Genomic DNA, 25696 nt, shown 5'->3' with positions numbered 1-25696 from the left:
GGAACAATGTTCATTTTCAATAGTTAAATTCAAGCGCTAAGTTACTCAGGGTGAGGCTACTGTTCAGAAAACCCACCTGAAGAAGGTGTGATGTTCAACACATACTTTCCAGAGCTTCTTTGCTGCCCGGTAACTTGGTAGCTTGAACCCAATTGTACTTTCATACTGCTCTTGCTGTGGAAAGCATAAGTTATTTAGGTATAGCAGGAAATAAATGTGGTAGGAGCCCAGTCCCCAGCCCACCACCCTGGTCTGCTGTGGCATAAACTGCTGAACTTGCTCCAAAATGTGCAGCAGGACCTCAGGTCAGAGGAAAGAGAGGGCTTGGCCATTAGCCCAGGCATCCCTCAGGATGCACAGGGTTTTGCAGAGCAACGTGCTGTGGGTTTATCCCCCCTGTCATACTGCCCAGCTGTGGGCTGAGGTCTAACACTGAGCTCCCTACCAGGCTGGGTCATGGCAGTCAAAGCAGGAGAAGAAGGAAGAAGAGGAAAGAGGTGGATCCCTACTGTAGCCTCTCTCCCTGATGTAACCAGGCTGCTGCTCCAGGGATTTTCATGAGAGGCAGCACCAATGCACCCATTCCCTGCTTCCTGCACTTAGATGAAAAGCTAATTCTAATTTTTAATTATTTTCTTTGAATGCAAGCAAGACAAAGAGCATTGTCTTGCTCCGTTTCAAAAAAATGAGTTAGTTCTGCCCCAATTTCATCTGTCAACCTCCCATGCCTTTCCCCGGATGCTGGGAATACCCAGTGATGCCAGGAGGTGGTGCTGGATGACACGTTGTTGCACTGTCACCAGCTGGCTTGGAGCTTCAGGGGGGATCAGACACCCCGATGTCAAACGCTCCTGCAGAGAGAGCCTGACCGCACCCCCCTCGGTTCCAGGGACACACACACCGTGAGGATCCCAAGGAAACAGAGGATGACAGGGGCCCACAGGAGCCAGTCGTACCTCCCCTGGCCGAATCTTTATGAAGAAGCTGCTGCGTTTGTAGGAAATCTTCAGGACTTTGGGCCATGGGAAGCGGTTGATTCTCAGTTTATCTTTGTAAACAAGAAGGCCACTGGAACAGACTCCCAGAGTGATATCCACTCCTTCCAAGTCCTGGGAATGCAGATGAGGATTTGAGCAGTGTCAGGTTTATGAGCTTCATGTCAACAGCTGCCTTCCAAATTATCTCTCTGGTCGTCCCATAAATTCATCTCCCCACCACCCGGATTCCAACTCTCAGATCCATGGCCACTCTTCCTTTTCTTTCACACTTTTCCTGACAACCTCCTCCCTCCTCCTGATCTCTCCTGTTCTGCTGGTTGCCCAAAAGGCTCATCAAGAGCCCATCCTGCATTTCCTGGAGCACGGAGGCTCATGTGGCAGGGAATACATATTGTATTCTAAGCTACTCAGAGAAGACCTGTCTATATGAGGAGCTTTGGAAAGTTTCCTGTGACATATAAATGATAAGCAACCACAAACAATCACTTCTCTTGCAGGAATGCCTGAGGCATTCCTGTTATATGTCAGTATTTCCATACTTCCTCTCTTTCCAAAGGAGCTTCCCAAAACAGGTAAACTTGCTCCTGCAAGGGAATGATAATCAAATTACAAAATCCACCAGTAGGTGCACACACGCTGGCTCACCTTGGCTTGGTGAAGGTCAACTCCATACATAGACAGCTTTTTTGCATTCTCAAGAAATTCCAGGTCTGCTTGGGCTGGAGTCATGGATCTGCAGAAAAAGAAAGGGATCAGTATTCTCAAAACTGTTGCTTTTAAGAGGAGACAGATCAGACTTCATGAAATCCATTTTCCATTTTGAATAGATTTTCTTTTGCTTTCAACATAAAAAAATCTGTGCCCAGATAATGAATTATGAAATCACTCTTACTGCCCAAATTTGTGCTTTGAGACATCCCAATAACATGGCTGCACTTTATTCCTGTGAAGCTGTAAAGGCACTAGAGAAGGAAGTGAGGAAGAGCAGTGAGGGGACAAAACTTGATTCAGCAGAAGAAACGCAACTGAGCAAAAGGTGACAGGTCCTATTCCCCACAGACATCCCCAAACCCAGCTATTGTTCTCCAACCAAACACACGGACAGCTGAAACCACTCAGCAGAGATTCCAACCCGGGAACCAGATGAATGAGGGGTTTTCTGAGAACAGATGGTGCCCTGTCTGCAGGAGGGGCACAATTTAACAAAGACATCCTGATAATGGAGGCCATTATCAACGTTATTGAAGTGTCCCTGTTAATACATTTCTGGTGTATGAGGTACATTAACAGCTCTGCTGGGAGAGGATTCAGCTGCATACATTTAATTTTCTACCCTCCTTTGATGTCTTCCTTACTGAGTGCTCACATACATCTTGTGTGTGATGTAAATAGAGGTTTGAGCGGTGGGAGACAGGGCAAAGTCCAGGGTAAGGACAATCCTGTAGGAAAGCCCCAGGAGCAGTCACCATCCTGATATGTGCCTTGTGCTTTGCAAATACAGTAGCAAGAGCCAGAGCACGGTTTAGCAGAGATTTCCCTGGAAATGTCCAAAGAACACATGGATGTTACACTTGGGGACATAGTTTAGTCGTGGGCTTGGCAGTGCTGGGTAATGGCTGGACTCAATGGTCTTCAAGGTCTTTTACAACCTAAACAATTCCATGATTCTGTGATTCCCACTGAAAACCCTCTGAAGTTTAATGTTCACAAAATATAGACCAGAAATTAAATGGGGACGTGTTGTTTTCTCCAGCACATGCAGACAGATTAAATATAACTACATCTTATACATTAAAGTCTCCTGGTGAGGGCATGAATAATTCAGCACTGTGATCCACCACTTCTAGCATAGCAAACGGCCTTTGACTCCAAGTCATGAAGCTTGTCAGAGGCCCAGTACTTATTTTCCTTAATTTCCTCTCCTCTCAGTGTAAAAGGAAGGGAATCAATTTAAAATATTGATTTACAGGCTTGAGTGAGGTGTTGAGTGGTCACAGCCACAGCCCACATCCACCCTTCCCAATGTGCTCCAGTTTTTTGCTTCCATCTGCCTGTCAGACAAGAAAGACAAGAAAGTCTTGTCTTTGCTCCATTTTTTCCTTTCTAGGAAGATATGTCCAAAATAGGATGAGGACAAGGTTTACCCTTGAATCTGATACCAGAGAGAGTCCCAGGAGTTGTTCAACCCTACCTTAACCAGATGCACCTGAACCTGCCCAGGTCATGGCTGCACTAGGAAACACTTACTGCAGGTTTGGAACTCCTGGCTCACCTGGAATCCTTCCACATTAGGAAATTAATGTTACTCACTAAATGGGAGTAGGAGAATGCCCAAACAGGCTGTAGGCTACAGTGTGTAAACAGAGAAACTAGATCAAACTCCAATCCAAAATTATAAAAATCCTAAAGAAATGTATTTTAAAAAGGCAAAAGGCAAGGTTAAAACAAGTAAATTTTGCATTTGCACATGAACTAAACCCCATTTTCATGGCTAGTCTGTGGGGGGAAAAAATCACTTGTTACTAAATAATTGCAAGACTTCCCATCTGCTTTCTAAAAATGTAATTTCTTCTTCATGCAGGAAAAAAGAGCTCCTGCTTCTTGAAAGATTTTGTCTAAAGTATTCAATTTTTTGTTAAAAGTTAATGTTCACAGAGTCATCATAAAATCACAGAATGGTCTGGATTGGAAGAGCCCTCAAAAATCATCTGGTTCCACCTCCTGCCATTGGCAAGGACACCATCCACTATCCCAGGCTGCTCCAAGCCCCATCCAACATGGCCAAGAACACTTCCAGGGATGGGACATCCAGAGGTTTTCTGTATCTCACAGGGGTGGGGAAAACACCAGAAAATCCCTTTATTTCCCTTATTTCGTGTTGCTGTGCACAAACAAGTCCTCCAGCCACACTGTGCCTTACCTATATGTTTTATGAAGTTCCACAACCTTTTCTTCAAGCTCTTTTGTCTGGTTTGGGGCCAGTTTGAATTCACTGATGTAATCTGGGCCATGGAGATCAGGATCATAGTCTCCCAACTCTGACTGGATCGTGTAGGAACCCAGCAGAGCCAAGGTGGCAAAGGAGCAGGGCAGCCGCCCTGTAAGGATGTCCTGTCTAAGCTGCAGACACAGGTAATACCTGAGGGCAGAAAGGAAAATACTATTCACAGAGAACAGAGAGAAATTTATAAACTTGAGGATCAGCCTCTTTTTTAATGCCACTGATGAACATATGACAATGCTTGTTTCCAATTTGAACTTATTCCCAAGGTAAACAGCATGGAGGACTGGGGGCTTCAAGGTCACCTCCACTCTGCTAAGGGAGTAAAGGACATTTTGACCAGAAAATATTGGCTTTAGGTAGGAATTTACTTTTCTGTATGAACATGCACATGGCAGAATTATAAATGACAGTGCTTTACACATGGACTCCAGTGGAGTGTGGGAGCATCCTCACATCCACTAAAAGTAAACCAAACCCCCTCCAAATGGTGAAGGCATCTGATCTCCTTCCTGAAGGAGGAAAAATCACCCAAATATGAAACATTTCTATTCCATATCCAGGAGAACACAGCAGTAGGATTCCTGGATAACTCACCTGGTGATGTCCTCTGTTAGCTGGGCAGGATCTGGCGGATAAAACTTGACATTGAAGGTAAAATCCCATGGGCCCCCTGCAATGACAAGGGAGAACTTGAGAAAAATAAACACACTGGGACAGCTTTGTGATGATCAGTTGATATAAAAGAGCTGGGAATGGCCAATCTGATCTTCAGAATTTAGCAGATGTAACACTGATTTGATACTGCTTGCTCTCACAGCTGGCTGCAGCTTAACACCTGTATAAGCGTAAGATGTAATTTCATTTACAGCAGGTAAAAAAAGCAGGAGAAAAAAAGCAAGGCAGGGAAAATCACCTGGATTAAGCACAACTTGTGGCAAAAATTAAATTAATTGCTAAAAAGCCCAATGACTGACATATTTTTTCATTGACTGAAAAGGGATTCATGACAATAGATCAGGCATAGACTATAAATTAATGAATTGGTTGTTTGACCAATTGAATGAATTGGTTTACTGCTTAACCCAAATTTCAAAGTTCAAGGAAGGCTGTGCTAAGTCACTCCTCAGCCTAATGCACTGGGATCAGGTGCTCACACAGAGCTTAAACTTAGCCCAACACCAGCATCAACCTCTGGATGAAGACAGAAAACACCAAGATACGAAGAGCTTTTCAAGTCCAGACCTAATTACTTAAATACACCTTGTTGCAAACCTTGTATAGCACCATTGCAGGCATTAACTGAGTCAGAATTCACATAAACACACAAAGAATTGGCATGATATGTGGTATGGACAGCCCAGATGACACAGCTGAAGAGGTAACTCTTTTCCTTGAAAATAATCCCACTTCCTAGTAGAAGCTAGTCCTGAGTGATTTCCATAGTAACATCTCCCCCTGCTGTGCCCTTTAACACTAGTTCAAAATAAGATTGATTTCAGAAAGAGAAGATCTACCCCTGCACTTAACTCCTGCACTTAACTCGCTCGGAGGTTTATCCCTATCTCACACAGGGAACGGGGAATGGAGCATTCCTGGATTTACTGCTTATGCAATGCCATAACTGGGATTAAACACAAGGCACATTGTTTTCATCACACACAGTTCAAAACAAGTGATTCCAAGGTGACAATGAAGGGAGCAGAGGTTGCCTAAACCACCACACACAGGTGTCCACACATTCATATGTACATGCAAAATACCTTCACTTCAAGTAAAATCAGTAATTTGCCATTTAACCATCCCCAGGGGACCAGATTTCACAGCAGGCTGCTATTTATTACATTCACTGGATGAATTTTATGTATGGAGCAGCTCCTGCCCTTCACATGCACCCTGCTACTGATTCCAAGAGAAGATGGTAGACCAGGAGCTTCCCCTTCCCCACAGCCTTGCACTGCACCCCTAATCTGCATTTTAATGACATACTTTGTTCTCAGCCTCCCACCAACAAAAGGATCCAAAAAACAGTATTTGCCTTCCAAAATCTTCTGAAGCAGTCAGACTTGCTCCCAAGAGAAAACAAAAGCCTCTAAAACATACTTAATTTTGACACTGCCCTCATCTTGAACTAATTCAGTGCTAGCAGACCTTAAAACACAACTTGGGAGAGCATCTGGTATTTGAGCTGATATTTCTCAAGTCATTTATCATTCCATTGATATTTGGACCTCAAAACAGCCTCACAGTCCATAAAACCTTGTTCCACCATAAAATTCTGCTTGGGGTCCCCCAATCTCCTTTGGGATTTCAGTGGTTCCCACTGACACCCATTTTCCTATCCTCCAGCAAGGAGCACACCCCCATTTCAGCACTGCATTGACCGTGTGGCTTTGCTTCAGGCAAAACACACCTCAAGCTGTTTTGCCAAGAAAATGACATTTTTTCCTAAATCTAGATTAAGAACATCTTAAGAAGGCCAGAAAGAATGCACAGACTGCTTGAACTTGTACTGATCCCTGCCAGCCACCCTCACTTGACCTCTCTCCATCCCTGGGCCCCCTGGATGGCTCAGCAAAGCCACATTGGGAGAAACCACACACGCCCCACATGATAAATTAAATCTACTTACCATGAACCTGCTTTTTTATTTCTTTGGCAGGATCCAGCCACGTCTGTAAGAGAATAAAAACATTCACAGTTTACCAGACAGTCCAGAAACACCACAGAAAGCTGAAAATTGCTAAAAATACAGAAAAGAAAATTAAAAAAAAAAAAAAAAAAGGACAATATTTGACACAAAGGCAGCCATGGAAATTGAAGAGATCGTGCATTCTTCATTACTTTCACTCCAGGCTGTGGTCTCCATGGGTGTACTTCCAACCATTCACCTACCAGGGACTCATAAGGGAGGCAGGAGTAACAAGAGAAGGAAAAAAAAAAGGCAGATTATTTAGGGCTGCAAGAACAGAGTAACAGTTATGGCCACAGTCACACCCAGTTACCAGGGGTACTTGTACAACACCTTTTTTATTCTCCACAACCCTTAAAAATAGGAAAATAGGACAGATACATTAACTTTAAGCACCCTGCCTCCTTACTTACCCTATTCAGATCAAAGATCACCAAGGCTTTCTATTATTAGCTATAGTTTTTCAATGACCTAATTGCTGAAATACAAGTAAAAACACCCAATTCCTGAGTAAGGCTGGAATTTTTTACAGGAGTGTGACATAAACTTCATGTCTTTTAACTATGACTCAAGTTTCTAGTATTATCTCTGCTACAAATTTAGAAATATATTTTTTCCCCCTCCTCCGTAATTTGGGGTTTTGTGGGATGGTGGTGCAATTTAAACCTCAAAACACAATTCCAGCTTTTTCCATGGTCTGAGCCTTTCCCTTTGCAGGAGTCAGGGCCTGTCCTGCTGCAGGCACTGGCAGTGGGCTAGCAACCCTCCTGGAGAGGTTACATTTAACCACCTCTTCATTTTCACCAGCTCTGAATAGGATTTGGACGTCCAGGTCTCCCGAGGTGAAGGAATTAACTCATTGAATCCCCCAAGCTAATCTCTCCTGACCAGAAGGACACATAACTTCATGGCACAGAGACAGCAATACTCACATTTAATCTCCTCTTTTTATATGCCTACGCTAACATATAAAAGTGGGGATACAAAATCCATTTGAAAAACCCATCTGCTGTCTTTTTAGAGCCACAACTTGGAGCACAGCATCTCCATGGCTGAGCTGGTGTCACAACTACTCGTTACTGGGGTGAGCCCAGGGTGCAGTCATGCATCCCACCCTGCCTGATCCAGCAGACAATGATGGGAACAGCAATTAACAGCACTTTTATCCCACTGGGTCATGAATCAGTGGCAAACAAGCCTCCCTTTCAGGGCAAGGAGCTCCTTGCTGCTCCACGGTGCCCAGCTGCTCCAGCCACTGTCACAACCTCCTAATCCCACTGTCACCGTCTGCTATGCCCATGTGGGTAATTACTGGTCCTCAGAAAGTTTATTCCCTAAATATCAAGGTGGAAAATGTCACATACAACCCTTCCCTATCCAGGAATATACACGAGTATCTTCACCTGCTCTACACAGCTGCAGGTGAGGTGCAGGAGTGTCACCATGATATTTTATGAAAAATCCTTTGCTAGGATTTTTCTCCTAGCTGAGAAGCATCAGAAAAGAAATGTAAACAATTAACTATCTGATGGCTGTGGAATGTGGTCTGGACATTGTTTACCAACAGTGCATCTTAGATTGGTCCATGCGGATTGTTTTCACTTGATGACCGATCACAGCCACCTGTGTCGAGGCTGTGAGCAGTCACAAGCTCTTTTTTATGCATTCCATTCTTGTTCTTTCTAGCCTTCTGATGAATCCTTTTTCTCTATTCTTTTAGTATAGTTTTAATGTATCATTTTAATACAATATATATCATAATATAATAAACCAGCCTTCTGAAACGTGGAGTCAAGATTCTCGTCCTTCCACTCATCCCGGGAGCACCCCACAAAGCATTCACCACACAGGAGCTCATCCCTGGATCCTATCAACACCATGTCACCTGTGAATCAGTAACGATGGGGAGGTCTTGCTGAAGTTACAGCAGGAGAGCTTCAGATTTCAAAGTACAATGAAACATAACCAGAAAGATTAAAAAAAAAAAATAAAAATGGTGTTTTCACCCACCAGAGCAAACCAAACCAGCTTGCTCCACACTGGAGCTGAACAACCCACAGACAGTGGCCTCATCTGCCCCAGCTGCCAGCTCTGGGACACAGATCTGAAAAACAATCTCTTTTCAGTCCCTACAGTTAAACAGCTGCACAACCTCTCAGCCCTTGTTGGTCTGGGGGAGAGGGTACATGCTTCTGCTTCCAGAAGAATCAATGCCAAAAGCCTGAGCACAAGAAGAGCAAGTCCGAGGGTCTGGGAAACCATAGAATCATTTAGGAAAGGTCCTCTAAGATCATCAAGTCCAATCATTACTCCAGCACTGCCAAGGTTAGCACTAGGCAGTGTCTGCAATGCCACATCTATAAGCTTTTTGATCACTTCCAGGGACATTCCACCACTTCCTAGGGGGGCCTGAGCCAAGGGCTTGACAACCCCTTCCAGGAAGGAATTTTTCCTAATATCCAAATGCAGCAGTGAGCTGCCCACAGCACACGCAGAAGAGGCTGAGCTGCTCCAGCTACACTCTTTTTGCTCTTAATTGGATCTAAAAGTACATCTAACCCCTCCCTCTGCAAGAACGAACTCTGATTAAAAAAAAAAAAAAATCCTCTGATATAAAAAATATCCAGGTTACATACATGGAAACACATTTCACATCCAAGAAAACTGGAAGACACCAGAGACTGTAAAACAAAGTAGGAGTTCTGTCTGTCTCAAACAGTGTTATTTTTGGTTGTTATCTTGCCTGTGTATAAAACAATATAAAGTATTTAATGACAGACATCTGTCAGTCAGTAACCTGGCCACAGGGGATTGTTGAAGGTGAAGCAGAGGAAGAGTCAGAATACAGACCAACATGACTGGTCTAAAGGACACAGAATAGGGCCCTTCATTTCAATTATCTCACTTTTGGCTTTATGAAATAGACCCCTAAAGTAATTGTTGAGTTAAAGGGTAACCAAGGTCTCAATAGATTGCTTGAGTCAAATCAAACAAAGACCTTAAATTGAAACCATAAGTAGGAGCTTTGGTAGAAAGTCACATCTGTTCTTCTGCAGGGCAAATGCTCTGGATGGCTCCAACCAAACCTTCCCAATGCTGACACCAGTGCCAGAGCAGCCTGACTCCTTCAGCTTTGTAACTTAATGACATAATTTTGCAGTGAACTAATATAATGACTTTTCTCCAGGTGAAGACCCAAGTTCACTAGGATTCATTCTATGATTCACATAGCTTTTTGACAAAAATCCACACTCCTGTAGTCATTTATTCACCATTTCTTCCTGTGTCATGACCTGCAATCCATATTTAGGGAGGACACCAAAACAAGTTTGCAGAGAGCTTTTGCCCCACTTCCTGCCCTGGGGAGATGATGCAGAAAGAGCTGAATCCCCCTTGAGACCAACAGCTGCTTACCCTGGAGGTTGGTGTGTCCCATGTAGCCAAACCAAAGTAGTCTTCTTCCAGCAGATTGAGGTGGTCACAGACTTTTTTAAGTAGATCCTGTCCCTTAGTGTGTTTCTGCAAAGAGACAAAGAAATCCTGTAGGACAGGGCTGGGTTTTGCCTGTCTTTGCTCACAGGAGAGGGGAAGAAGGGAATAGGATGAAACCACACTGTGCACTATCAGTAAGGGGAAAAAGGGTCCTGAGTAGCTCCAAATCTTACCACCTGACTGTTTCAGAGCAAGGACTCCTTACAGGAAAGGGCATAAAAATTCCAGAGGCAGCCAGACATAAAACTTCCACGGAGGCAACAAGAACCACAGTGGGTCTCTCTCTTCCCACCAGCTCCATGTCTGAAAATCCCCCAAAGCTGGACTTTCCAACACAGCTTAATAGACACCAAGGATCTGGACAGGTTTTCCCTCCCAAGGTACATCTACAGTGCTGCTATCTCCCAGAATCAGGTGTCGATCAAGAGATTAATCTGCTGCTACCAACCTATTCATTTCAGGGGCAACCTGACTTTTCCCAGGTTCAGAAAAAACCAAAGCCCAAGACTTCCATGGCCTTTCCATCACCCTTCTCTGCTGTAGAAAACCAGCTTCTCCCATCTGCCTCATGTGCCCAAAGCTACTCAGCACACAGCTTCGTATCTCCAGAAACACACTTTGAGCATTCTTATTTCCTCTTTTTCTCTTCCCCAAATCCTGCAGCCATTAAGTGGCCAAGGAACAGACACCCTTTTAGTCCAAAAGCATGAAGGAAAACATCCCTGAGGCATAAAACTATGGCAACCAGAAGCAGCTCATTCCATTGGCGGCTTTGCTAGAAGAAAGTGCATTTCCAGTGACGCAAAATCAGCTTCACTAATGCCCGCAGCTCTCCTGTCAGCCATCTCTGCATGGCAACTGCTCCAAGACCCCTGCCTTGTTTTATTCCTTGGCTTTATTTCAGCCTTTCAGCTGTCAGGTCCTTTGTGCACACATTGTGACTCTATAGGTAACATAATGTATGCGTTAGCCTGGGCATTCCTCAAAGAATTGGCACTGATATAGAAACAAAAAAGCTTCCAGGGCTGTCAGTCGGAAAGGATGCCTGAAAACACTAATTCTCCTCGGATAAAAGCATTTGTGCTACTCTTTGCCTACACCTTTGCAATTCCTTCCCAATTAAATCTTAATAAACTCTCAAACTGCCAGAGCAGAATTACACTGGCACTAAAGCCAAGGGTGCTTCTCAAGTTAAGAGTCTCACTGACACAGTGGCCCCCCTAACCCTCTGCAGTGTCCATCACGGCACTCTGGACATACAGAGAGAAATTTTTCATGTCCTGCTCAAGTCAGGCTCTGCCTGACTATCCATGGCTCTCCCTCCAACAGTGCCCATGACAGTATCCAAAGGGAGCACTGCAGCAAACTAAGGCACAAAGCCTCAGCAAGCTGTCACTGGGATTTGAGGAAGAGATTCCTTGGGGCTGCACACAGTCTCCCTGGCCAAGGGGAAGGTGATGGGGGCAGTGATGCTCTGAGCTGATCCCAGGCAGTACCAGCAGCGCCACCATTACACAAACACTCAGCACTGACCTACTTGCCCAGGATCACCCAAGGTGATTGTTCCCACAAGGAGCCATGTGCCCACATACCCTCTCTTGGCCCATTTACCAGCAGGACTGAAGGAAAACAAGCTGGTGGAAGTATGTTCCAATGGTAAGTACCAGATTATTGCTATTCCAGACAAGTACTTTGATACTAAAATAGGGATCTCTGCTCGTTTTTTATTGCCCTGACAGCACCACCTGTGAGGGAATATATGAAATAAAGGAGAAAAAAAGCTCTCAAATGAAGAGGGTTGCAGTGCTCTAAATCAACATAATTTTAAATTGTTTACTGGAAATATATTCAACTGCAGGCTAAACACAGTGTGTTTTTCTTTACATCGAAGCACCAGGAGCTAAGAGAACCAGCAGCCTGAGAGGTAAAGGTAACTTGGGGAACTAAAAAAGCACAAATCAATTTTATACAACCCATTTTATTCAAAGCCAAAGAGGCAAAAGTTATTTAGACAATTGCAACCTACCCCAAAAACCTGAACTCTAGCCTGGAATACAAATAAGAGAGATCAGGAACATCAAGTAATATAAAGTTTGGGTTTGGTTTGTTTTTTTTTTTTTTTTACCTTTCCTCCACCTTTATAAAGTAAGGCACCCTGTAATAGCAGAACAATAAAATAAAGATTCCTAGTACCCAGAGGTTTTTACAATACACTAAATAAGTTGTTATAGCTTACAGCAGGCTTGTTCTGCAGTAAAACCTGTCATGTAATTCCCTGGCAGCACATTAGGCCCCTATTAAATCGTGTTTGTGGTGATTTTTCAAGAGAAGCAGAAGGGAGAGAGAAGAGAGGAGAAGCAGAACCAAACCCCCAAAGTACTTACATCCAGAGAACACTCAAAAATGGTGTCATCCAGCAAGACAACTTTGCAGTACATCGTTCTGTGTCTTTTCACTGCTTTTTGGGCAGCTTTCAACTCCTTGTCTGCTTTAGTCTCCAGAGACTCTGGCTTCGGTTCTGGTTTGGCACCCTCTTCCTTTGCTTCCCCTTCTTCCCTGTCCTCGAGGTCTCTTCCCAAAGGCTCCTGGTCGTCCCTCCTCTCCTCCTGAGCAGGCTGAAACCCCCAGTTTAGAGGTGTCAAACAAACAAACAAACAAAGCATCACATGGAACAAACACTGCAGGGCTGGGATCTCACTCAGAATTCATTATCCCACTTTAACCTGTAACCCAGGATCTGGAGCAGCAATTAGGGTGACCAAGGGAATGGTATTAATTTTTATTCCAAGTACTTCTCAAGTTTTCATTTTGTAAATGATGTAATAAAAAAGAAATAAGGTTGATTAGAGAAATCAGGGCAGATTACATCATGCATTCATGGCGTTAGTGACAGCACCTTCTGGACTGGGAAGGTTTTTTCCCCTCTCAGGCAGGACCCCCAGTGCTCCCACTGCCACTCTGGCATAGCTGTTGTTCCAGTGCACTGGCCCTTGGCATGGCAAGGGGCAATTGTTTTAAAGTGACAGAGGCTAGGTGGGATATTGGGAAGAAATTCTTCCCATGAGGGTGGGGAGGCCCTGGCACAGGCTTCCCAGAGCAGCTGTGGCTGCCTCTGGATCCCTGGAAGGGTCCAAGGCCAGGCTGGACAGGGCTTGGAGCACCATGGGATATTGGAAGGTGTCCCTGCCCCTGGCAGTGGGTGGGATGACATAGGCTTTAAGGTCCCTTTCAACTCAAACCATTGTGGGATTTTATGGTAGCAGTGGCACTAAAAGGAGGGTCAGGGCTGAGGCTTCATGGCCATTGGAGCTGACAGAGCAGCTCTCTGCCTCCAAAAAGGGAAAGCAGTCTGCACACCACCATCCCCTTTGCCTACGGAAGCACTTTGCAAGCCAGTTTAATCCACTCAAATAGCAGAAAGAGATGTAGTTTGGGGACAGGAGGAGGAAGGAAGCCATATGGTTTTTTTTCCTCTGCCACTTCAGCAGGTTAAACGAGTTCACGGCAGGCTGTGACAATGCTGGAAGGGGCTGAATGCAGCAGGAGCAAAGAGCTGCAGCAGAGGAAGAGCAAAACCTTGTCTGTTCAGCCCATCACGTCTCATGAAATCACACTCAGGCACAAGTGCACAGAGGTATTTAAAAACTAAATAATGTCAACAAGCTGCTGACTTCTGTTCCAGCAGAACTGGGACAATTGGGAGCAGGGAATCAAAGCTCCTAATGCCCGTCGGTCAGCATTTATCAAACTGCAGCACCTCGCAAATGCTTTCACAGCAGAAATATCTGCCGAGTGTCACAGTTCAGAAAGGCACTGACAGTGATCTAAAATAAGAACTAAAAAATACACAATTGCGTAGTCTAAAATGAACGACCCATGAAGAAAGGCTGGGGTGCAAATTCATATGGGCTCAGGACCAGCAAATCAGAGATAAATAGAGAAAGAAATCATGCATTAAAAAAAACAGAATGGTTTTGGTTGAAAGGGACCTTAAAGCCCATCTCACCTTCCACTAGACCATGTTGCTCCAAGATCCATGCAGCCTGGCCTTAAACACTTCCAAGAAGAAGCTCCTCTTGAAAATACAATTTCTGGGCTGAAATTGCCTGAAGATCTCCACCTCTTCCCCATACTTCTAACCCCAACCCTCAGAGGTATAAAACATGAGGAGAGATCATCCCACGGTCTTCACAGGCTCAGAAATTTGGGAAAAGAAAGGAAAAGCTGTTACCTACTACCCTCTCTACAACTTTGTAATTTTAAGGAGGTGGATTTACAATTATTGCCTAGTGGCAATGCTTGAATGTGTAAAGTATTGCTCCAAAACTGAGCATTTGTGGGTATCTGGAGCCACTGTGAACTTAAGGCAGTGGGTCAGAAATCTGGATTTCACCTAGTCTGGCTCCAGCAATACACACAGGTTGGTTGGGATATAAGAAATTCCCAACTGAGGAAAAGGAATACCCACCTTTTTCCACTTCAGGCTCAAGTAATAGTAGAGCTGCAACTACCCAAGAAGGAAGAAAGGGCACCCAGCACCCCCAAATCAATAACCAGCCACAGCTCAGTGAATGTTCCCTGGGGGTGTCTCTGCCTCAATTTCTACTTTAGATTTTTAAACATTAAATTTTGCATGAAAAATGACCCTAGCTGGAAAGAGCAGACATCAGACATGTCTCAGGAGCTGGGTTCAGTGCATGTGCCATGCAGAAAGGCCCGTCTACATGATGCATAAGCAGAAAATATTTATATTTGGCAGGCTCAGCACTAGCCCGGACCGAACAGATGACCAAGTCCTAAAATGCTGTGCTTGCGCTCCTTGAAGTTGAAGAAATCCATTCCCAAATCCAAATACTCTTGCAACGTCCACCTTGGGCCACTGACCTGCCTTGATCCTGCTCACACCAAGGATATCCTGATGATCAATCCTGGTTTTGGACTCAATGAATGTGAACCCTCTGTGCTCTGATGTGACACCCCAAGCCTCAGCAGAGCAATGATTCAGCACAGGGCATTTTAAATTATGCTGTGGAGTGTAACACTAATTCCTGAAACAGGTACTTTTCAGGTCAGATTCAGGGATGCAAGAGTGGGAAGTACACAATGAAACACAGGGAGCTAACAAGAGCCTTTTCGGCATCTCATGATCTTTTCTGGTCAAGCTCACCAGCCTCGGATACGAAGTTGTTGTAATTCTGGCTACAAAGACACATTTTTAAGCAGCAGGGAGCACGTCCTTGGAATGGGGTGTTTTACCTGTGTTTCTGCACTGCTCAAGGAATGGAGATCCAGTGATGGGTCAGTTTTGAGCTCGGGCTCAGGAGCTGCAATCGGAGCTTTCACCAGGATATCGTCATCAGGGCTGGCTCCTAATCCTGCATCTTTCTGGTCACCTCCCGCCTCTTTGGGAGCATCAGTGTCTTTGTCCTCTTCGGATACCTGAGACTTGGGCCTCCTGAGGAAGGAGGAGAAGAGGCGGGAGAGACCTCGGCCCTCAGAGGTGCGACGTTCTTTCTTGCCCTGCTCCTCGTGTGTGGGGGTATCTCCGTTGGAGGCCTTCTGCTTCTGGGGCTGCCTCTCTGGTGCTGGCTGAGCCCCTTCCTCCAGGGAAGCCTCTTGCTTCTGTGTTTCAGTAACTCCTTCCTCCTCCTTGGCTTGCTGCTGCTCTGAGTTGTCAGCGTTGGCTGCTGGGCTCTTTTCTGTTGTCATGATGATGCTGTAAGAGAGGAGCAAAAGGGCTCAATCAAGAGGTTTCCAATACCCATGTCTGACTGAGCTATTCAAACCAACCACGAGCACAGACACACCATATTCACCAGCCACACCACCCTGTAACAGAACCAGAGAGGAAGGGACCTACAAGCATCATCAAATCCAACTCTGAAGTCAATGGCCTGTAAGGGGATGAAACCCTGGCTGACTCCAGCCTAAGTCAGCAAAAGCAAAGTCATTCCTTTTGCTACAGTTTGCTTTGAAAATAATCTTTAAGGTTCCTTCCAACCTAAACCATTCTAAGAGTCTTTGATCTAAAACACAGCAAGCCACACTGCTGGGAACAGGACCCATCAGTGTTGAGCAGTCACATTGTTCTGTACCAGACAAATCCAGTGGAGCCCAGCAGACTTTGGGATTCACAGGGTATTTGCACTGCACACTGGAAAAATGTCAAATGAAAAGGTTTCCAAACATCTATAATGGAGAGCAGATTTCCTCAGAGCTTGTGCTATTAAGCTGATGCAATGTTTATTTCAACTTTAGCCTGGGCTGTTGACACAAAAAGATGGAAATCACATGAGAAGAATATCTATTTAAGGTATAAAGAGGACCCAAAATAATCATGCTTTAGAGGGGATAGAACTAATCTTTGCACACCGTATCACATGTATCTGCAGCAATAAATTGCCACTGCTTACACTGAGCAAATAGCATATAATCCAATATGCCTCAATCCCCCAGCCCGAGCCTCAGTGTATAAACATTTGCTCAAAATACACACTTAAAATTAAGAAACATTTCAAGATGTCATCCTCCTACATATTATTGCATTCATCAACTTTAATATAACTCATCCTGACTGCTAAAAGAACCAGAGTGCTTGAAGGAGAAAAGCCCTCCCAGCTCTTCAAAGGACTTTCCCCTTGCGTTTAATGCAAACATTTCATAGTATTTCTAATGCCATGGTAAAATCAGCACAGCATCACAGACCTCCCCTGAATTTGTTTCTGCAGCAACACAAACTTCCTGAGGTTACAGGGTTTGGTTTGGGGTTTTTGTTGGGGTTTTTCACTTGGACTCAGCCCCAACAGTCTTGGGGACGACCTGCAGGGCTCATTTTAGCATGGTCTCGAGAAGAAGAAGAAGACAGAATTACTCTCCACTCACCATCTACCCTCTGTGAGCTGCTCTGGGTATTTCCAAACCCAATGGAGTGGCAGAGGCCACTGAAACAGCAGCTTCCAACCTGCATTGAAGAAACAGGCACCCAAGCAGAGAACCTGCATCATGAGCAGCCAGTGGACCAGGGATGCTACATGGTCGAGGGTGCCCAAATCCAGATGTGCTTGTGACCAGTTTGCAGATGGCAGCATATGTGTGACTTGTTCCTGAAGTTCTTACTTCTGCTCCCTCTCCTCCTGCAATCCCTTGCCACCCATTAGCAACCCATGGCTCCTACTGCAGAGAACCCCAGCCACTATGCAGCCAATTTCTGCTCTCCAAGAACTCCTAGAGATGCCACAAGGCAGTGAAGAGGCCAAGGACTCTGTTCAGCCAAACACTCATCACCCCAAACCCACTATGCCATCACCCAGGGCAAAGCTCCCAATGCCCCAGCACACACAGAATGAAAGGGATGTCCCACCTGTCCCACCTGCAAGCCTGTCCCACCACAATCACACATCAGCAGCCAGCTCCCTCAGGCACCAGCTGTTGGAGCAGCCTGCTTTGTTGTTGCTTCCCACCGTGTTTGGTTTGAATAAATAAATTTGTAGGAATCGTTATCAAAACACACAACACTGGACGAGTTGTTCTTCAAACCAAAAAGGCAGAACCAAAGCTTTAGAGATGACGTTAGTGGGGAGGGCACAGCTGAGGAGCAGCTCTTATCGGCTGCAGGAAGCCCCAGGGACAGTCCACAAAGGAACATTTCCTCTGGATGTACTTTTCTCTCTTTAAACACCAATAGCTTGGAACAAGATTTGTTGACTTGTTTACATTTCAAAGCTGCAGTCATGGACCTTTCCTGGCGCAGGAAGGTGGGTCTGGCTGGCAATGAGCAAACATCTCCTTGTCTTTCCTCCCTTCCCCAACAACCACGCTTCAGCTCAGCCAGATCCCCGCAGCAGCGCTGGGGATGCAGAGCCCTTCTTTTCTCAATAAACACTTCACAGCAGCCAGCACCAATAATTCACTGGGTACAGCAAACATCTTGCTGCAAGACCCGAGTGCGCTGCTCCAATGCGTGGACTCCCGGCTGACTCCCTCCCTTGGAAGTTTTATGCTCAGAAATTATTTCCCCTACATTCATTATCAAAAGCAAAGAGATTCGTAAGTAAGTAACATAACTGAGAGGGTGTCCATGGCATGGGGGTGGAAGGAGATGGTCTTTAAACCTTCCAACCCCAGCCAGTCTGTGATTATACATGGAAGAAAAGGGCCTTTCCTGCAAGGAGACAGGTGCCAAATGGTGCTTTGTTTCCCATCCAGCCCACAGCAGAGCAGACACAAAGAGCGAAGGTTCCCGCTCCACTGCTCTTCAACCCATCCCTTGGAGAAAGCACTGCCCACAGCCAAACCACAAGCAGGTTTTTATTAAAATTAAATTTTCTTCCCTTGCTATTCCATAAGCGATTCTGCTGAGCCAGCAGGTGCCTCAGGAGCTCCCTGGATGCTGGAGGAAGATGCTCTGCTACTGTAAGAGCAGTAGCAGCACCCAAGCAGTGCTGTTAACCTTTTGCTCTGAACTGTCACATCGTAAATACTTCATTTGGAGGGGCTTTCTTTGGTAGAGGCTGAAGGTTTGATGTCAGACAGCCTGTAAAAGGCAGGCTCTTCACAAGTCTGGAGTGGAGAAGGTGTTAAACACTATGGAAATAAGCAAACTACAACAAAACTCAGATATGATCCCAGAGAGAGATTTCAGAGTAACAATCTCATCACAAAAGAGTACAAATATATATTTATATCTAAGGACTTTTAATGTGAAGAACATCCTCCAAATAAGGCAGCTTTGGCAACTGGAAGCAACCTGAAGAGAAAGGTGTTAAATACTTCCACAGCAGAACACAGGCTGAGCACATCTGCACCATGGGGTGACCTCCCACCAGCAACATCCCACCTCATCTGAACCAGAGCAGCCCCCAGGGGTGAACCTGGACCTCCTCAAGGATGTCGGTGCTTTGGTGATGAAGAGGGAGCTCCACAGATCTTCTCTCAAAAGGCATCAGCAACTCTGAACACCAAACGTCAAAGCAAAACAGTGCAGGGGCACCTCCTGAACCTGCTGTACCTGCAAAGACTCTACAGCCCCCCATCCTCAGTGCTTATCCTTCTTTCTGGCCAAGGGCACAGCTGTAGGGAACACACAATATCTCCCTGGGCTTGGTGTAATTCATACATACTCATCTCTCTTTCCTGCATCAAAATCCTTGAAACAAAACAGACTGAAAAGGTGCACAAGTGCTCATTGCTCGCTCTGCTCCCAACATATGTGGTTCAATGATAAAATCATGGAATGCTTTGGGTTGAAGGGACCTTAAACTCATCTCATTCCAACCCCTTGGCATTGGCAGGGACACCTTCCACTAGACCAGGTTGCTCCAAGCCCCATCCACCCTGCACTAATTACCTGGTGAGCAGATGATGGCTAAACTCAGTTTCATCCCCACATGGCTCCATAGGTTCTGCTCTTGCAGACATCATAAGACAACCCCAATCTAAGCTAAACCATCCTGATTTTCCACACTGCACAGACACACAGAGACTTATCTAAAAGATTTTAGAGTAGCTCAACACACTGCAACAGCTCCATGTTGAGAAAGCCTTCAATCCTTGAGAGAACGGTAAATTCCTCCCTTAGGGTGCCTGTGCTCTGGAAGGTTCTCATTAAGTGGTGGCACCTGAGTTCCCTGGAAATGACAGTGCTGCTCATTTGGGCTGTTCCATGACAAGAGACAGAGGCTCAATGAAACAGGCAAGTTTAGATATGTCTGTCACCCTCTCCTACCTGTCAGCCTACTTCAGTCTCTCTTATTTAGGCACCCAGTAAGTTTAGCAACAGTAAACGGAAACTATGCTGAAGGAAGGAAGTGTTAATTAGAAATCAGGAAGAAATTCCTGCCTGTGAGGCCCTGACACAGGTTGCTCAAAGAAGCTGTGGCTGCCTCTGGACCCCTGGAAGGGTCCAAGGCCAGGCTGGACAGGACTTGGAGCACTCTGGGACAGTGGAAGGTGTCCCTGCCCATGGCAGGGGGTGGGATGACATGGGCTTTAAGTTTCCTTCCAACTCAAACCAGCCTGTGATTCTGTGAAAAATCTAACTTATCCCTGCTTCCAAGCCTGGAAAAATGATTTATGGCTTATGTCATAACTTAATTCCCAGTGGCTTAGTCTTTCAGAGAGAAGAAAGAGGACTGTCCATGAGGAAGGTGCAGTTCTTGGAAACACAAACCGTCTTGCAGAGATGCCTAACACCAGATAACGGGTGGGACAAACTGTCTTGACCTTGCTACACAGAAATGTGTGGCTTCACTGAACACTGCTGCTCCAGCAAGAGCTGGAGATAATGATAAGACAGAAATTTCTGCTAAAAATAGGCAAAAATCAAATAGTTTCAGCAACAGCGTGGTGGGTTTCTTTAAAATGCGTTCCTTCCTGTTTCATAATGTGTGTGAAAATCACACAATTCACCAGGGAAACTACACAGAATGCTGCTTGAAATAGAGAGCACAGCCTGAAAATTCAGTTTTGCCAAGACCTTGTGCACGTGCAACAAACCTGTGGGTGGGAGAGGAGGAAACTGCAGCTGCCACCAGCACGACTCACTCCACGTGTGTGTTATGTGTCCTACATGTGATTTTTACTACAGTAAAGAAAACATTGGATAGAGCTTGAAGCAATCTCATCTAGTGGAAGGTGTCCCCAGCCATGGTAGGGGGGTGGAATGTGATGGACTTTAAGGTCTCTACCAACCCAAACCAGTCTGGGATTCTATGACCACAGCAGAGAGCTGTTTGCTTGGGGGTTTCAAACAAGGTAACAAATTCAAATGCAATAAAATAAGCCTCTCAACAGAAATTCAAACAACTTCAAAATAATCTAAAGACTCAGAACCTTTCAGAATTTATTTAATACATTTCATTAGAGGATTAATTTGTGCTGACATTTTATAACCCCTCTTAAAATTAACATGCCTCATCTTTCTGTGCTGGTACTTTGGATCACGAACATAAAGGATGCAGTCACTCAGCCTGACCTGGAGGGTAACAGGAGACTTCAGGAGCCTCACTGAACAGGAGAAAAATAAACCACCCAACACAACACAGATGGCACATTACAGCTGCCTGGATTTAATTCTCACCAGACCAGCCCTGGTAATCTACTGCACGTCGGCAGCACCATGCCCCTCTCCCATCTCCTGCTATCATAGAGCTTTCCTATTTAAATGAGGGCAAAAATAGTAGCTCACCATCTGTTGAAAGCAAGTCATTTATGTCAAATTGAAGACTGGGCTTATAAAATGACCTGACTAAACGGAGCAGTGAGTGCATTACAAGCAAAGGAAGCTGAGAGCTCCTCCTCCGTATCCTCAGAAATCCTCCTGGATGGTACAGAATTCCTTACATGGAAATTAATGGGTTTTGCTCATTGGTGAAGTGCTGAAATTTAAATGAAAACATGTACCTGTCACTGGGGCCTTGTCTAAAGCAATGGGTTTGGAAAGGCTGCCTGTCTGGAAAACTCACTTGAACTTGGAGCAGTTGGACCCAGAACAGAGACACGGAGAAGTCACATCCACCAGATTGCCAGTAAAATCAAGCTGCTCATAGACTATCCCTCCTCCCACTGCAACACAGTAGCTGGATAAGAAGACCAAGAAAACCATCAGTTTAATACAAGTGCTGTTTCCTATTCAGTAGCAAGCTGTAACTCTCGGGGCTCCCTTCACCTCTGCAGCAGAGGCCAGAGCAGAAAAAACATGGTTTGGTCTCAAACACACAGTGCCTGACAGGGCTGCTTCTCCAGAAACAAGTCTCCAAACCCCCCTGCAGGACACAGTGGCTCAGCCTGGCAGGCAGCAGTCACTCCAAAACCATCCTTTGCCTGAAGAGCCAGTATCTGCCCGACCTGGCGGAGGGAGGGAGGGATCCATCCAAGCCCATCCCCACCCTACGAACAGCTCAGCCCCTGCGTGGTGCAGATAACATCCTGGGGCTGCTCCCTCCACCACCCTCTCACGGAAATGGGCAGCACGGGCACCCAGCAGGCGCCAGAAATCTGTGCAAAGAAAAGCAGCGGAACGGTGCTTACAAAAGCACCATGAGCGAGCCATTCCATCACAGGGAGGCAATGGCAAGGACAGGCTCCGTCCCAGCAGGTCACTCCATCACAGCCACTCCTGACTCCGCAGCGAAGGAATACCTGCGGTGGCGATGACAGCACAGCAGAGATGACAATGCCACCGCTGCGTGTGACGATGGCTCTGCTGCACCATTCCATCTTGTTAAAGCAACAGTTCAACAGAAATAAGCAATAGCTCTCCATCAACGGAACAGGAGGATTTTTGCCATGAATTATTCATAAGGTGGTTTTTTTCCTGACTGAACACAGATGTGTTTACTTACACTGTGCCTCATTTACACTCAAGGTTTAACATAACAGGGCTCATATTGTTTCCTTACAGTTTCCCAAGAACGTGAGTAAAGCACTTTTTGCTTTTGTTGCTCTCCCTTTGGTTGTTTCCAAACCGAAGCTATAATTAGAAGCCCTGAGGGCCGTGCACGCTCCTTTGATAAAGAGCTGCCTGCTAGATAAAAACAACCCCTGCACGCAGATACACACACACACATACACACAGAGGCACCTGCCAGGATGAACCACTGCTGCACCAAGAGCCAGAAGGATGTTTGATGCTAAAACCTCTTAAGAGGCTCCATCACTGACTGTCCCAGTTCACACACATGGGCTGCTCCTCCCCTGTGTGCCAGGAACATCGCACTTAAGCGCTTCATTTGTCACTTCACGGGTGAATGCAATTTGCATTCATCCAAGTGCCTCAAATATATCTACCACACCCTGGTACAACGCCCCAAATTCATTAAAAATAACCATGATCACACAGTTATTCAGATGCTATTAGCACACATGAAATGCACAATATTTGAACTATCTGAGGGAACCACTTACAGGAAGGGCTGGGAGAACAAGCACTAGGCTTGTTCTCTGCCGTGCCCTCATGAAAGCTGGCTGAAAAAGCTGGATGAAAACGTCCTCAACCTCAGCTTTCAGCTTCAAAATTGCCATCAAATATCACAGAATCAAATTGCCATCAAATATCACATAATCTTAGAACGGCTTGGGTGGGAAGGGACCTGAAAGCCTATCTTGTTACTCCCCCTGCCATGGGCAGAGACAGCTTCCACTATCCCAGAACGCTCCGAGCCCCATCCAGCCTGGCCTTGGACATTTCCAGGGATCCAGGGAAAGCCACAGCTTCTCTGGGCAACCCGTGCCAGGGCCTCACCACCCTCCTGGCAAAGAATTTCTCCCCACTATCCCACCAAATCCTGCCCTGAGGTCATTCCTCTTCATTCTCTCACTATCTGCCTGTATAAAAAAGTCAATCTCCCTCCTTTTTATAAGCCCCTTTAGGCACTGCAAGGGGCTCTAAGGTCTCCCTGGAGCTTTCTCTTCTCAAGGCTGAATATCCACAATTCCCTCAGCTTGTTAAGGACACTTAAGTTAGTCACTACACTATCCTAAGCTGATTTCAAGACCTTTTCTTCTGACAGCAACACTCCAAATATATTTAATGCAGAGGAAATATCATTCTCCCCCACAAGAGCCTGCAGTGAGAGAAACTCCCAGGACATGGTGCCTAATCCAGTGGTGCCTGGGCCTGCCCAGGAGTGCAGCAATGTGGTTTTGTGCTGTTTTAATGAGTTTTAAGAAGTTGTACCAGCTTCCAGGCTGAGTTGATTTACCTGGTTTGCTCTCACATGCTCACTGCTACCATCAAGCAGGGAAATGAGGGCTGCAAGGTAACTAAAATTACCATTACAGTAATTATCAGCCTGAACATTGCACTTTTAAAGATTAATGACCCTTACCTAGGAGTGCAGGAAGGCACTGGCCAGCTGCAGATTATTTACTAAATTCCTCAGTTCTTAGTTTTCTGGCAAGCCCCAGCCCCTTACACCTGCAGAGCAACACAGGGGATGAAGAAGCTGGAGATCTCCTCAGCATCCACCAGCATGGAACGAGCCAGATACAGCACAGGCATGGATGCCAGCTATGGAGACACAACTGGGACAGCAAACGCTCCAAGGAGCCCAAGGGAATGAGTCAGTGAGCAGGGGGGTTGTGAAGCTGCATTTTGCTGGGTGGGTACAAACACCACAGGTATCAGCACACAGCAGCCTGTGCTGCTCCTCAGCTGGGGGAAGGCTTTGTTTCAGGGAGGCCCACCCTTTTCTGAAGTCTCCTCTTCTTTCAGGGCTCAGCATCGCATGCAACAGCACAGAGAAGGAGAAGAAACCCATTCCCACCACAAACTTCGAGCTGTAAACTCCCAGTATCACAGAAAGAACCCAACCTTCAACAACTTGAAAACTCACAAGATCAGGCAGTTTGGTTTTAGAGCCACTAAGAGCTAATTGAGGTCCCCCATCAAAAGCAGCAGCAAAAGCCCACTCCAAGTTGGCTGCAGCTCTCCAAGGCACCTAGCAACGAGGAATGCAAACTGGGATGCTGCTGACCTTGCCTCAAGACTGGGAACAGCAAAGCATCTTTTGTGGGCACTGTGCACAGGAGGGAGGTGAGGAGACACCTCCAGAAAGCTGCCCTCTGGCTTTTTTTTTCTCCCTTTTAAAAAAATATTGCAGGTGATGGTTAAACTCTGCACCACTCCCAGGAAAAAAACCCATGGGGAAGATTCTACTGCACGTCTGCAGACTCCTCTCTATGCCCAAGAAGAGCAGGCAAACATCCAAATCCTGGGTGAAACCATGTTCCCAACAGACCAGGTCCACAGGCAACAGGCAGAAAACCAGTCACTCAGCTGGTCCCCCAAACACTCAGAGCCAGGAATCAGAAGCTGTTTGCAAAGCCTCAAGGTACTGACTCCGTTTGACTGGGACAAACTCCAGTGGCACCAGGGACCCAGAAGGATGTTGCACCAATGAATGCAGCACCAGAAGAGCACTGCATGTCCCAGGAACATGCTTGGACACTACACACCAGGTCCATAGGGATGCTTTTCTTCCCAGCTTTCCTGCTTGTGATGCTCAGTGACCACAAAGTCACCCTTGACCCTGGGGCGGCTCCATGAGCCAGGCAGCAAAGGAGAAGATGGTTCCTGGAAAATCACAATGGGTTTTGTAACACCTCCCACACAGAGGATGTTCTCCAGAATCCCTCCAGGGATCCTGCTCCACAGGACAGATGACACCCACTCTGAGTAAAAAAAACAATGGGATATCAGTTGTCGGATTAATGAGACATCCTTGTTGGTATTCCCCATCCCATAACAAAGTCATTCTCCTCTTAGCAAGGCTAGGGAGAAGCCCTCAGTGAGCACAGCTTCCTAATATTTCCATTGCACAATGTTCTTCATCCTCTATTGGCACAATTTGGCCTGCAAAATGCACCTTATGGATGCCTAGAGGTTCTGCCCTCACACACATCCCGCTTCAACACAACGAGATCCCACAGCACCATCCAGAACAGCCAAAGAGCCGGGGATGGGTACCAAGATGGTAGGAGACACCAGGACACCAAACTAACATGGGGTGACAC

General features: G+C 45.8%; 1 protein-coding gene across 44 annotated transcripts in view; it reads right to left on the bottom strand.

The window, feature by feature from the left end:
• The window catches only part of EPB41 (erythrocyte membrane protein band 4.1), a 95037-nt gene that overhangs the window by 35251 nt on the left and 34090 nt on the right, over positions 1 to 25696 (bottom strand). For 29 of the 44 annotated variants that reach the window (XM_041479188.1, XM_041479197.1, XM_041479177.1 and 26 more), the window contains 9 exons: positions 15440 to 15882; positions 12568 to 12798; positions 10106 to 10210; positions 6632 to 6674; positions 4597 to 4672; positions 3919 to 4137; positions 1644 to 1731; positions 957 to 1109; positions 77 to 174 (listed from right to left, as the gene is read on the bottom strand). In XM_041479188.1, the coding sequence (XP_041335122.1) occupies positions 77 to 174; positions 957 to 1109; positions 1644 to 1731; positions 3919 to 4137; positions 4597 to 4672; positions 6632 to 6674; positions 10106 to 10210; positions 12568 to 12621 (836 nt within the window). In that variant the 5' untranslated portion in view covers positions 12622 to 12798; positions 15440 to 15882. Of the gene's footprint in view, positions 1 to 76; positions 175 to 956; positions 1110 to 1643; positions 1732 to 3918; positions 4138 to 4596; positions 4673 to 6631; positions 6675 to 10105; positions 10211 to 12567; positions 12799 to 15439; positions 15900 to 21645; positions 21664 to 25696 lie in introns of those variants that run through there. The other 15 variants (XM_041479183.1, XM_041479187.1, XM_041479200.1 and 12 more) reach the window with 5 other exon arrangements.

This window comes from Pyrgilauda ruficollis, unplaced genomic scaffold (assembly GCF_017590135.1).
Source record: "Pyrgilauda ruficollis isolate IOZ18807 unplaced genomic scaffold, ASM1759013v1 scaffold48, whole genome shotgun sequence".
In the NCBI taxonomy this organism is placed as follows: domain Eukaryota; kingdom Metazoa; phylum Chordata; class Aves; order Passeriformes; family Passeridae; genus Pyrgilauda; species Pyrgilauda ruficollis.
Note: the sequence above shows the minus strand (reverse complement) of the source record. Positions and strands in the feature narration are given on the sequence as shown.